Source organism: Diceros bicornis, chromosome 10, assembly GCF_020826845.1.
Source record: "Diceros bicornis minor isolate mBicDic1 chromosome 10, mDicBic1.mat.cur, whole genome shotgun sequence".
In the NCBI taxonomy this organism is placed as follows: Eukaryota; Metazoa; Chordata; class Mammalia; order Perissodactyla; family Rhinocerotidae; genus Diceros; species Diceros bicornis.
In genome coordinates, this window is record NC_080749.1 from 68,029,934 (window position 1) to 68,045,015 (window position 15,082).

Here is a 15,082-nt window from a genome sequence, read left to right on the forward strand (position 1 = left end):
TTCTGGTCCAAACTTTATTACTGGATTTTATAACCAATTCCCATTGTCCCTTTTTGTGACTATTCAGGAGAATATTGGGTTGATCCTAACCAAGGTTGCAAGATGGATGCTATTAAAGTATTCTGTAATATGGAAACTGGGGAAACATGCATAAATGCCAGTCCTCTGAGTGTTCCACGTAAGAACTGGTGGACAGATTCTGGTGCTGAGAAGAAACATGTTTGGTTTGGAGAATCCATGAATGGTGGTTTTCAGGTAAGAAAGGATATACCGTTTTTTTTAACTAAGTCATCCCTACTTACCTGAATTTTTTGGTTCCTCCCATTTGTTCATCACAAAGCAAAGTTAGTTAATAAATAGAGAAGCCCAATTGATTTTATATATTCAGGTGACTATGTTTATAACTCATCCCTCAAGAGCGAAGCTAGATTGAATTATTCTTTGTTTGTAACCACTTTTCTTTCAATTCTTAAGACCTTTTTTTCTCTAACATTATACGTTATACATGCAATAAAAACATATTCACATATAAAATATTCATACACATAATATATGAACAACCTACGATAGAATGACCATACTATACTGCATGAATTCCTTACATACAGTTGTAACTAAAATGTTTGATCAGGTTTATTTGTTCCCTATCACAGTTTAGCTATGGCAATCCTGACCTTCCTGAAGATGTCCTCGATGTCCAGCTGGCATTCCTCCGACTTCTCTCCAGCCGGGCCTCCCAGAACATTACATATCACTGCAAGAACAGCATTGCATACATGGATCATGCCAGTGGGAATGTGAAGAAAGCCCTGAAGCTGATGGGGTCAAATGAAGGCGAATTCAAGGCTGAAGGAAACAGCAAATTCGCATACACAGTTCTGGAGGATGGTTGCACTGTAAGTAACATTTTTATAAGCATGGATCATAATGAGCTTAGCGTTTCTAGTTTAATCATGTTGACTATTTTGAAAAGAAGAAATAGAAATAATGAGGGTGAATAAAAGATGGCATTTGGTGTGAGTCGTATAGAATCTATAGATTCATTGCAGGGAATGTTAAGAACCGCAAAAAATAAATATATATTTTCAACCTCCAGGTGAAAACTAGTTGAAATGAAAGCAATTGAAATTTAAATCCGTAATGTAAACTTTACCAGAAAAACTGGCTAGTTACTATACATTCTGCATAATAGCCTAATATTGACTCGCTCTAAAATCTCTGCTTTCTTTTTCATTTTAAAGGTTAACTTTAAGTCTACCCTTTGTTGTTATCATTTATGAATGGAAGGAGAATTGACTTCTAATATTAGCAAATTCCATTGTGAGAAACCTATCCACTTCTTAGTAAACCAGCTATATACCTGGTAGTAACAACCAGAACTGAGCCTTCCAAGAACGGACTGACCTATGGCAATCTCCCTGCTAGGTTTACCTGGAGGCCTTTTAAGGCTTTTGATTAACAATTTGGTTTATCAACTGGGACGATTACGGCTTTGAAGTGGAACAGGTCTCATATGTATGGAAGATAGCATGGCAAGTTCGCAACTACTGCCAAACAAATTTTTTTTTTTTTGGGAGGAAGAGCAGCCCTGAGCTAACATCCATGCCTATCCTCCTCTCTTTTTGCTGAGGAAGACTGGCCCTGGGCTAACATCCGTGCCCATCTTCCTCCACTTTATATGGGATGCCGCCACAGCATGGCCTGACAAGCGGTGCTTCGGTGTGCGCCCGGGATCCGAACCCGGGCCGCCAGTAGCAGAGCGCGTGCACTTAACTGCTATGCCACGGGGCCGGCCCCCACAAATTTTTTTTTTTTAATTTGGCCAGTCAGAGAAAGTGTCTAAGTAATTGTAATGTCATAATTACTTACATTTTGTTGCTCTTTTTTACAGAAACACACTGGGGAATGGGGCAAAACAGTCTTCGAATATCGAACACGCAAGGCCGTGAGACTACCTATTGTAGATATTGCTCCCTACGATGTTGGTGGTCCTGATCAAGAATTTGGTGTGGACATTGGCCCTGTTTGCTTTTTATAAACCAAACTCTTATCTGAAACCCCAGCAAAAAATGTCACACTCCATATGTGTTCCTCTTGTTTTAATCTTGTCAACCAGTACAAGTGACCAACTAAATTCCAGTTATTTATTTCCAAAATTTTTGGAAAAAGTATAATTTGACAAAAAAAGATACTTTTTTTTTTTTTTGCTGTTACACCAAATACAGTTCAAATGCTTTTTGTTCTATTTTTTTACCAATTCCAATTTCAAAATGTCTCAATGGTGCTATAATAAATAAACTTCAACACTCTTACAAGAACACTGCGTTACATTCTTTGAATCCTAGCCCATTTGCAGAGCAATGACTATACTTACCGTGAAAAGATAACCTTTCTTTCTGAAATAGTCAAACAGGAAATTAGAAAAGACCTCCCTGTTTCAACTACCTCAAGCTGGTCAGAAACACAGATGAATTCAGTAAGTCCCAGATGACAAAAAAATTGTATAAATTGGTAAAACATAAATTTCATTTATTTATCTCCTAAAATACTGGTAAAAAAGAAAAAATAGAATGTAATGCAGGAATTTAAAGGAATATTTTAAAGGCCACAATTATTTAAATCTTGGATATCAACTGCTTTTAAAGGTGCTTTTCTCTTTTCTTGTCATTGCTGGTCAAGATTACCAATATTTGGGAAGGCTTTAAAGACACGTTATGGTGCTAATGTACTTTCACTTTTCAAACTCTAGGTCAGAATTGTTGCCTTGCATTCAAAACATAAATGCACATCATCTGTCCATGTCTCCTGTCAAAAAAATTCATTGGCGTGTCACTTCAGGGGACTCTCTCCCTCCATCTTGTAAAAGTCAACAACAACAAAAAACAAATTATGGGGCTTCTTTTGTCACAGTAACACAGAGAATGTGTTGAAATTTAACTTTGTAAGCTTGTATGTGGTTGTTGATCTTTTTTTCTTACAGATGCCGGTAATAAAATATCATAAGAAAACGTTCCTGTTTTTTTGTCACTTTTCATAGATTTAACAAATGCATGTCTACACTCAGGAACTCGAGCGATTTTCTTGAAAACAGCATATTGAATTCTAAGTCTCTAGATTAATAATGCAATGACCTTCAGGAATGTGAGATAATATAACCTCTGTTCAGAACAGAGATAATGCTCAGTGGGGAATCTTGCAGATTTTTAGATTATATTTAGTGGAACCGTTGGGGCATATTGAACACTAAGGGCACTCTATCTGAATCAATCCCTGGAAACAGTAACACAGGAAATTAGGGTGCCCCCAAAGTGGGATTAATCGGAGGAAAATGCTGCTAATTTATCAGGAAGTAAGCAAGGTCTGGCAAAACAGACATTAATATTAAGAATAATTGCAAGCTTAGACTTGTTCTACCACCTCTAGACACTGCTCCGTTGCCATCTTGGGTCAGCCCCTTCTCCACCATCCAGTTCTTAATCTTTTAATTACTGTAAATAAAAATAGTATGGTCTTGCACATTTGACTTTATAGTTTGAAATTTACTCACTCTATATGGTTAATAAAAATAATAATACTTTCAAAAATTAAAATTCCATCAGTCAAATGTCAAGACTCTTAGTCTACTTGTCCTCCAAGCTAGAGACAACCAATGTCAGTTCTCTTTCCAGAAACATTTTATTCATATACATATAGACACAGACAGTGAGAGAGAGATAGAGAGAGAGAGGCAGAAAGAAAGCCTGTTTGCATTATGTGTTAAAAGATTAAATTACTTGGAGTTTTATTTTAGACATCTTCAAAGCCAGCAATATTTGGTCGAATCTTTCTCACATTGCATCACTCTGACATTGGCACTCCTGCCTTCATCTTTCATTTATAAGGACTCTTATATTTTCATTGGGCCCAACTGGATAACTCAGGATAATCCCCATCTCATGGTTAATGGATTAGCCACCTTAATGCCATCTGCAACCTTAATTCCTCCTTACCTTACCATGTAGCATAACATATTCACAGGTTCCGGGGGTTAGGATGTGGACTTATTTAGGGCTAGTATTCTGCCTCAGTAGTGATGCAAAGAAGTAAGGAAAATAGAAAATCCATGTTGGTGGTGGTCACAGCTGTAGTCAGGGGAGCAATAGCCAGATTTCAAAAGAAGCTTGGCCAGTAGTGCCAGAAATGGCATCCAGTGTCCAGTTTTATTATGGTTTCATGAGGCTGCTTTTGGGGTATGATTCTGAAGATGGCTCTGAATGTCAGCATGCTCTTCATATCTGTTCATTGATGATCCTGGGTTCTAGAGCTTTCCCTGAATTTCCCTGAACTTCAGATAAAACCTATAAATTACATTTCTGCTTACATCAGCCCAAGTTGGTTTAGGTTGTTTGCAACCAGGAACTCTGACTAGGCCAGCAATCCATAACAGCAGTGATGACAGGCAGCAGAAATTCAGGAAAATGAAAAGACTATGGAGTCAAATGTTTGCACTGGTTAGGGAAAAATGTAAGAAAATCCAGTTTATATCCAGGGACGAGACCTTGGCCGTCTATGGAAATAGGACTCACCATCTGTGGTCACTTGGTGTGATTCACACTTTGAAGTCAAGGTCTAAGGTCTAAGAACATGAGTGGCCTCTGCTATACAATAGCATATTCAGATTTCATGAGAAATTGCAGGACTGTGTGGGGCTGTGGCTGTTTTTACTGTTGATACACAGAAAAAGAATGACAAGTTCAAATCCCTCACTTCTTGGCTCAAGGTGTAGAAGGGAAGCTATGACCTTTCTCTGACTGTGCTAAAAGAACATAAATGTTAAAAAAATATTTAAAAACTCATTCCTTGCATGGATCTGAGATAACTGAAAAGCAAATGTAAATCTTAATTCTGCAGATCACAAAACTTCAACAGAAATCTAAATGGATTTTCTAATTCTCTGTTTGATTGCTACATAATTGGGTAATAATAGGATCCCAGAAATTTGAATATAGTTTATGGAAGAATTCTCTTCAAACATTCCTGTTTCACATTAAACTTCTCTAGCCATCTAAAATATGACCCCTTATTTCCCACCTGGTAGTATTTCTGCCTTTCTTGAAATGCAAGATGCCCACAAGAAAAGACCAATTCTCGTCATACCTCACTACTTCCACTGCTTATTGTCTCCAGATTTATAACTAGAGCATAGCCCAGAATGCTTCAGGAGGGTAACAATTAGAAGGTCAATCTCAGGAGGAGGCTTATACATAAGAATGGAAGGATTTAATTAATTAATATTGTCTAAAATCTGGGCCATACATGTGGGAGCCGGTTGTGAGGTACTAGACAAAGGAAAATTGTGCAATCAGATTAGACAAAATTTATCAATATGTGAAAGTATCAGAGAGTTCTAGGAAGGTTATAATTATTAACATAGTTGGTTGACTGAACCAGGCCTCAAAGGCAGCCCAAACTAAATGAATTTGAGACATCACAAACTTCTTGGCAGAAGGAGGATGTAATTCAAAAACTTAAGATAGAATGTTGGAATAGTTTCTCACATGAGACACATCACTCACCTTCTAACGGTATTCCCAAAGTGGATGACCAAAGTCTTGAGAAATACACAGTGAGATGTGTGCCAGCACTTTTGAAAACCTCCCTGTAAGTGTGTCTTTAGTCTGGAGATGGAAGGAGAAAAGAATCCAGCTGAGATAAGCTTCTTGATTTCAATGGCGATGACAGGATTCCATGCCAGACGGCATCGCTAGACTACCAGAAACAAGTGAAAATAATTGTAAGAAAATTATAGGCCCTCTTAGATAGGCTGCTTGTGACAGTCACACTTAGTTTTTTATAAATAATAACGAAAATTTCAATGCAAGTGAAAAGACAACTTAGCTGAGCAACTACACAGACTGTAAGACTATCATCCAGTTTCTAGACTGAGTTCTTCATCTTAAATGAAGAAGAAATTCAGTGCTTTGGAGGAAGTCTCTTGCAATAACACAACTAATGGGCAGGTAACGTGGGCCAACTATTATTCTAGTCATTTTAAATTTACTAATTGATGTATTACTCACTTGAGTCCTAGGAGATACTATCATCTTCATTTAACCAAAATAAGAAAATAAGATATGAAAGTAGGTAAATTGCCCAAGGTCACATAGCTAGTAAGAGGGAGAACCAAGATTTTATCCCAAACAATGTGACTCTAGAGATAATTCTCTAAGCCCTGATGTAAACAGTCTAAAATATTTATCATACTCTTTCTCTAAAAGAAACCTAAGTTACCATGTGAGAAGAAAATACATGTCTTGGGGAGAATTATTAATAGTAATTATAAATTATCAATAATGGCTAGGGATTCAGAATCTTACTCTAAACTTGAGTTGGGATTTCGATTACTCACTTCTAGGACGATCATCGCTCATTCATATACCATAATTTATGTAAGCGTGCATTTATTTAGTAAGCCACTTAGTCCTAAGATGTTTATCAAGCATCTAATCTGTACCAAGCACTGAGAAAATATTTTATCCTAAGTGAATTTTTTCCCATTGCTAGGCCATTCCTTCTCTATCTCCATCATCTTCCTCTAGCCAATCATTAGAGTGCCATTAATCACTCTAATATCTCTTCTTGACAATCTCATCTATTTCTACCACTTCAGTCATCACTTTAGCTAATGATAACTCACAAAATTACATCTGCATTTCATGGAACCAAAGACCATATATTCTATGTCCTAATTGAGAGCCCCACGAAAGTTTTCAAATCTTTCGTGAAGCAAGCAATGTGGAGATCTTGAAGAAGATCATTCCAAGCAGAGGGAACAGCAACTGCAAAGTCCTTGATAGAGGGATGTTCTTGGTGTGTTCAAGGAAAAGCAAAGGCAGCGTGATTGGAGCAGAGTTAGCACATGGGAAAGTAGTACAAGAAAAGACCACAGAAATAGAGAGGAAGACAGATTGTCTGGAGTCTTACAAGAAGGGTGACCATGAGTCCAGATCTGCCTGGGAAAGCCCCAGTTTATGTGTATTTTTTTGATGTATCATAACATTTAGCATTTTAGAATTCTTCTAAGTAGTCTGATTTGGTGATATTATACTGCCACCCTACTTTTGTTTGTCTGCTGTGAGGACTTTGACCTTTGCTCTCAGAGAGATGAGAAGCCATTGAGCAAACAGATGACATGATCTGGCTTACAGTTTTAGAATGTTGTTGTGGCTGCTCTTTTGAGATAATAGTGTGTTGGAACAGAATCTATGAGAACAGATAGGAGTCCATTGCAATCATCTGAGCCAAGGATCATAGTAGCTTCCACCAGGATGGTAATAGTGGAAGAGACAGAGTAGTCTGGTTCCGGATATATTTTGAACACAGAGGAAACAGCAAGTGCTAATAAATTGGATGTGTGGTCTAAGGGAAAGAGAGACACCAAGCATGAATCCAAAGCTTTTGGCCTAAGTAACTGGGAGAAGAGAGCTGCCAATAGCTGAGATGGAGGAGACTAGGGCTCAAGATTTCAGGCTGAGCAGGTTACATTTTGAATGCTTATCAATCATCTAAGTAGACTTGCTGAATTGGCAGTTACATACAAATCTGGAAGTCAAAGGAGAGGTCTAGGTTAGAGAAATAAATTTAGGAGTTTCAGCATATGTATGGTTTTTATATCTATGGAAGTTGATGTGATCATCAAGCACTTGAGTGTAGAAAGAAAGGAGAAAATGTATAAGGACTGAATTCTGGGATATTTCAAATTTACCAGTTAGAGAAATGAAGAGGAAGCAGCAAAAGACATGGAGAAGGAATGGAGGGAAACTAGGCAAGTGTAGTGACCTAGATGCCAAGTGAAAAAAAAAAAGTGTGTTGTTAAAATTTTAGAATTATAGCATATAATATCCTCCATAAGAGGATGAGTAAGCTTAGAGTTGATGTATTTCAAGGCCAGTAATTACAGATTTTAAAAAGTGAGGCCAAATGAGGTTATATCGGTTTCCCTATCTCCTATAGATGCCAAAGAGTGACGTAATGAAATCTAATTCACAGTCATATTATCGCTTTTTATCTCTTTCTTGATGGAGAATTGAATACAACTCTCTTTACCTTTAAACAGGCATTTAGCAAAAAATATTTCACTTATAAAATTTATTTTATAAGTCTTGAGGATGAAATTTATACAGTAATTATAGCATATTTGGAAAATGCAGAAAAGTAAGAAGAAAAATTAATTATCCATATTCCACATCAGAGGACATTTCCTTAAAGTCTTCTTCATATATTCTAACATAATTTTCACAATACTATATATGTAATTTTGTATGGTGCTTATTTCATTTAACATGACACCATTTTATCCATGAAAAAAATATTTTGATTTTGGTAATAATCAGGAAAAATATAGAGGAAACTATTTTTAAAAAGTAATGGCTCTGAAGTTAGAAATCACATCAAAGTGATCTTACTTTCATCTAGTTTATATTGAAATTTTACTTGTCTGGGTTCTTTCTTAAAGGAATGTGCTTATTTTTAAAAGTGAGTCATAAACTGTGAAAATATTTTCCTTTCAGACTCCATTGAGTCATAACTCACGAAGTGAGCTTGATACAATATTGGTGAGAACATTCTATACAACAGAATATACATGAAAGCTCTCCTCAAATCTTCATGTTCCCCAGGTTGCCACCCCTACAAAATCTGGTGAAGAATCCTTTCCAGAAATCTTATGAAGAACTGCCTTTGAGTCAATGCCATAAAGAAAAAAAGACACTATTATCCATAGCCAATATTTTTCTAGACAAATTCTTCTCTGATGATATTTTTGCTCCTCCTTTTTCTTCTCATCTCTTTAAATCTGTTCAAAAAATATTTCCCTTTAAAACTCCTGAGTGTTTTCACTAAAATGCACAGATTTACTTGGCATCTGTTAACCATATCTGACATGATTCTTGTTAAAAAAGTAAGATTACTCTGTGTGGTCCATAAAGTTTATGAATGGGAATTAGTATATTTCACACCAGTTTAGAGATGATGTGAAAGCAATGATATGCTTGTTGCAATTTTGAAAATGAGATATTCCGTAATTAAAAAGGTGGGAGAAAAAAATAAAGATTTAAGCCTGTTTTAGATTGGGTTCCCTGGAAACAGACTCTAAGATGGTGACTTAAGTGCAGAAGATTTATTGAGGAGTCATTTATTGAGGGAGGTACAGAAAGGCAGGTTTGGACAGAAGGAGAAGCTGACCACATGGAATGGACATTGAGGTTTCAGGCAATCCTACAAGAAGCTCTGGAGCTGAGATGGCCCTTCAGAGTAGTTATAACTCACAGTGAGAGGGAAGGGTCTGTGTATCCTTGACCCAGACAGCCATTGACTATGGGCCAGAACCTGGAAGGGGTGGGGGTTACCTTCAGTAAGGTAGTCTTGGTGACTGAGGGCAACTCTCGATGAGGGGCATGGCTGTGAGTTCTCAGTAACAGATATTCCCAGGGGGCTATAGGTGGATGCTTTGGCTTTCAAGAGAGAATATGGGTGGAGCAACAAATTATCTACTACAAGCTCCTACTCGATGCTCAGCACTCTGCTAAATGCTACAGGAAAATATAACACATGATTGCTCCTCTTTAGGAATGTGTTGTCTACAATAGATAAGTTGAACTCACATGAAACGGTACAAAAGAATTCAAGATGGTGAATGATTAAGTGCTAAATTGTGCTGGGCCAACCATACAAGATTTAGATAGTAGGTCAGAAAAAGAATTGGCCGGTGATGATTATATTGCCACAAGTCTTCTTTAAGAAGATAAAACTTGAGTTGTGCAATAAAGAAGAGATACAATTTTGGTAAACATGGAGAAAAGGAAAGCCATTTCAGACTAAGAAACAAAAGAAGAGGAGAAATAGAAGCAGGAATTATTCCATGTCCATGGGACAGTGAAGAATCCAGGCTGTCTAAATATTTCCATTTCAGCTTAGCAACATTATTGGAGCAATAACGAAATGCAAGGCCCAGAACCAAGTGCTCAAGAAGATTCAAGGAGAATGAGACACTATGAAATTTGGTAAATAATATGTTACGTGACTCAGCATAATAAGTTGTGTTAGAGAGATGCGAGGTAATAGAAAGGCATAAAGGAACATTCCTGTCTACTTGGAGGCCCTCAAGAACAGCTATAAGAGGAGGGTAGTATTTGAGGCAGACTTTAAATAATAAAATGTTTTCAAGGAGAGAGAAAGGAGGTCTACAGAAAATACTGTAAGGAAATAGGTGCAATAGGTATATTTGGCAATTCAAATTAGCCCAGTTTCAGATGGAGCATGGGTTTCATACAGTGATATAAGAGGTAAGGCTGGAAGTATAGTCTGGACCAGAGAGCCTAGAATAGCAAGGTGAAAGGTTTTTGGTTTTTGCTTCTTTAATCTGCTTCTCATTGTAGAGCCATATAAGGGTTTCAAATATTGAAAGACCATTGCCTGAGGAGAGCACAAGGGCAAGGGAAGTGCAGGGAGACGGGATCAGATTTGCAGGCAACGAAGAGACATCTACTGTGGAAGAAGGAGGGATGAATTCACGTTTTAGGGAAGAAGGAGATAAGACTAAAGAACCTTGGCAAGGAATCAGAGCACATTTTTTCCAAAGACTAGACTGAAGAAAGAGTCACAGAGCATAGACATACTTGCTGGGAAAATTAGGTTAAGAGGGGAAAATGGGGACAGCAAAAGGAGTATATCAAAAGTCATGCAGGAGATGTTTTTGTTTAATAGAGAAGGACTAAGTGGAAAGTTACACAACTCCAGTCTTACTCACAGCTTTCTACGTGGCAGTTCAACATGACATTGACTCATTTGGAAGGGTAGTTGAATATGATAAAATGTGTGACTGATTGGAGAATACTAGGTCAGGGGTGGCTAAGTAGACTTGGAAATTATCCTTATACAGATGGTCGATGAAATCATCTGGCTCCGGATGAAATCATTAGGGAGCAAAACTTTCAAAAGAAAGGGGAAAAGGACAGCATGGTGTGTATGCGGAGGGAGGGAACATGTGGAGGAAGCATCACCAAGAGTCTGATTTGGCATCTTGTAGCTTTTAATGGCTTAAGAAAAGGAAGATTTAATTTTGGGGGCTAATATTGTGGTCAATTCAAGGGCTATGAGCACAGAGGGGAAACTGAATAGAAGGAAGGTATCATTAGTGCTATCGATAAAAAAGATTTGGGTCTGATTTTCAAATTTTGTCCTGAATTTAAACCACCTGGAGACTGTCTTCAGCAAGAGCACAGATTTGAAGGAATAAGGGAGTCACTGCCTCTGAGAACCCACAGAGCACAGCATTGTGCAAGGAAAGGACATGTCAGATGTCTCGGGGAGGAGCTGGGACTGCAGTTTCCTATTTGAATATTTCGGGCTTACATTTTGACTACAGATGTCTTCAAGTTCTGTTGCATTTTTCTCATTAAAGTGGCTACCAAGCGTGATCATTCTGTATATCTCCAGCTGCCTTTCATTATGAGATCTATCGCATAACAGTTTCAGCTGCTGGGAAAATTGTTCACATTGACATGGCGCTGCTACCTTCCTCCATTTATTACCATTTGAATCCGCATTTGTTACTTCACATATGTACAGACCAATTTCTTACAGTATTGACGGCATTTAACATAATTGCTTATATGCGTAGGCTTTTGGCATGCACTCCTTAAATTGCGGGGACTCATATTCTTTGATAAAAATAAATTCAATCTTAGGGTTTCCGTTTTTTTAACTTGTAAGATAGTCACATGGTAAGGCACTAAAGTGAATTAAATATCATTTGAGATGTTTGCTGATGGCATCAAAATAAAATCCAGCAGAGAATTACAAGCATAAATTATATAGCATTATGCTAAATTAGTACAATTTCATTTTTAGGATTCCCTATTACAACAGTCTCACCGCTGTCTTTGCCTAGATTGATTTTCAACCAGAACTTTCATCTTTCTTCATATTTTCTTTTATTGGTCTTCTTGAGTTTAGTCATGAAAGTGTAAAAATGAGACTAAGGACTGCATGATAGCATAAGAGGTAGCTTCAAGTTCTCTTTTCCAAAGTTCATGGTTACCTTTGACAACCAAGTTCCAGGATTCTATAACTAAGAAGTAATATTCTCAGTAATAGGAATATAACTTTCTTCCTCCTCTCTTTTCCCCTTAAACGTCAGTGTTCTCAGTGATCTGTCCTAGCTCACTGCTCTTTTACATCCTTCTTGAGAGATCCCATTCCCACCCAAAGCTCTAACAACTCCTCGATGTGATGGCTCGCATCTATTTAGGTATAACCCTAACCTATCTCCAGCTGGATGCTCCACAGACACATCACATACATCCACAGCCTGTCTGCTTCTTTATTCCCCATCTTAGTAAATGCTATCATTTTCCACCCAGCTACTCAAGCCAGCAACCTGAGAATAATCCTAAATTCCTTGCTGCCTCACCCTCTCATTTTTCCATCAGATTCTATTGATTCTGTTTCTTAAATATCTCCCAAATCCATCTTTCTCCATCCTCAGTCGCCTTGACTTCCCACTCCCTGTTTCTTTTTCTCCAACATTGTTCTAACTAATCTCTGTTTTCAGTCTCACTCACGTTAAAAATTCTCCCTGAGTACCGCTGCCAAGGTGATCTTTCTAATACACAAATCATAACACTTGTCTTACTTACTTAAAACATTTTAGTATTTTGATCTTTTGGATGGTTCAGATTTTGTTCAAAGGGATTGGCCTGCATGCAAGATAATCAACATCTTTGGCCCGTCCACAAAATGCCTAGAATATTTCCCAATTTTTATGATAACCACAAACATCCTCCTCGAGAGAGGAGGGTGTTTCCAGAGGCTCTCTAGAGGGTACAGTTACACTCCTAGCTGAGAACTAAAAATAGTTTCCATAAAAAAACCCCTTCAGAATAATTTTCAATCTGTTCAGCTTGGCATACAGGTCTGTTCATGACACCTCTTCCTACTTCTTTAATTTATCTCCCAACAACTCCTTGCATGCAGTCTGTTGCCATGCCAGCCCACTTGGGATTCCCCAAAGCCATATCCTTTAAGAACTCCATGCCTTGATCTATGTTGTTATTTGTGTGTGGTATGCCTCCCTTGCTCAAGACACTGCCTTTATCCCTCCAGACTCATTAACAAAAACCTTTTTATTCTTCTTTTCTTCCCCTCCTTTCCAAATCTCAGCCTAGTTTAGATGTGTCGGCCCAATGGTTCCACTGTGCATTCTTCGTTAAGATCCGTCATCACCATGTATTTATTCAATTTAGTTGGTGTGTTGTTCTGTTTTACCCATTAAATGGTAAAAACAGCATACAAAGCATGAAGTGACTTCCTATAGCATTGACTGGATAATCATTTTACATTCCAAATAAAAAATGTCAGTATCTTTACATGAAATGCACATGCAGAACATGCGTCCACAACAGATTCTTAGGCTGTAGTCTAAATCAATCAGCCGCCATTGTGAAATTGGTTTTATAGTGTGGATTTTAAGTTTCACTCTATTTAACATCTATATTTGTAATTTTTACAAATGAGATTTTAAGTTACTTGTCATCTGGTAAAATTGGCAGTCCTGGAAGATACCCCAGTGTATCCTGCTCTTTCTCCTACCCCCAGCTCACATCTGGCCACACTACCTTCTCACATTTACAGGAGTGCTGAATAAACCAGTTTGAGAAAGTGACTTTAACTATACTTTCCACATCTACTGGGAAAAACAGAAAAAAACTATGTGTTTTCTGCATCTTCTTTTTCACCTAAAACAATCAGACATTTTAATATTTCTCAAATTCTGATAGAATTTAATATCATTGTTTCAGTTGCATTTTTTATTTCTAGTGATATTAAGTATCTTCTACATGTTTATCTGCCTCTATGTTATGGCTTTTGTGAATGATCTATATAGGGTTTTGCATACCTTTGGTTTTTTTCTTACTAATTCTTAAGGACTTTTGCAAGTATTGCAAGTAAGCCTATTCTGTCATATTTATTACAAAATTTTTCCCAGTTTGAACATGCTTATAAGCATGCTTATTTAGAGTTTTAGAATTTGATCGTCTAACATTTTATTTTATTATTTATATATTTGTTTTCATTCTCGTTCCAAGATTATTAAACTACTCAGAATATTCTATGCTAATATATTTAGAGGGTTTTTTTTTTAATTGAAATCTTCAGTCCATTTGAGAAATGTTTTTGCATAAGGATTAAGGAAGGAAATATGCTTTAAAATGACAAATATCCATCAAGTTTCTGTAATACCATTTACTGAATAATCATAATTAATTGAATTATATACTAAATTCTAATATAGATGCATGGATTCATTTCTGAATTCTCTTCTTTCACCACGGCCAGTAGCTTTTTATTATTTATTTCATATCTAGTAGTGTCAATGACCCTTCTTCACTTATCATTTCTGTTTTCTGGGGAATTCTTTATCACTTTTCTTGAATATTTTTTATTCCAATGAACTTTAGAATGGTTTTGTCATGTTCCATGTGTTTAAGATCCTAGAGAGATTTTGAGTGAGATTGTATTTCATTTAGGAAAAAGAATTACATTTTTCAAATATTGAGCTTCCCTGTGTGAGAATAAGGTACGTTTATTCCCATTTTTCATCTTATTTTACATATCTCAGTCAAAAATTTTTTTCAATCAGGGTCTACAAATTTCTTGTCATGTTTAGTACTTAGTGTTGTGTCGTCATTGCCATTGTAGGTAGAATCATTTCTTCTATTATGTTCTCTATCCAGTAATACTAAGAGAAGCAATAATAATAATACAATAGTAATGACAGATGATTCACACTAGTACATAAATCAAGTATTAATACTCTAAACGTACATTTCGGTTTACACAGCATAAAATTCTCATCATTCACTCAATGAATGTATTTTGAACAAACACAAAACCAAGCAGTATGTTAGATCTTTGTAAACAGCTCCTGCCCTTGTAACAAATACAATTAACAGAGAAGACTGACACTAATCAAATAATCATACAACTATATAAAGCATCATAATTTGTGCTGTAAGGGAAAATACAGGGTGCCAAGAAAATT

The 15,082-nt window shown here is 36.8% G+C and overlaps 1 protein-coding gene across 1 annotated transcript in view; it reads left to right on the forward strand.

Annotated features, from left to right (window-relative positions):
• COL3A1 (collagen type III alpha 1 chain) overlaps positions 1-3,000 on the forward strand; it is a 39,250-nt gene extending 36,250 nt beyond the window's left edge. Inside the window, exons 49-51 of the mRNA XM_058549400.1 lie at positions 68-255; positions 654-896; positions 1,892-3,000. Coding sequence (XP_058405383.1) covers positions 68-255; positions 654-896; positions 1,892-2,038 — 578 coding nt within the window. The 3' untranslated portion in view covers positions 2,039-3,000. The remainder of the gene's footprint in view (positions 1-67; positions 256-653; positions 897-1,891) is intronic.
• Positions 3,001-15,082: the final 12,082 nt, after the last annotated feature.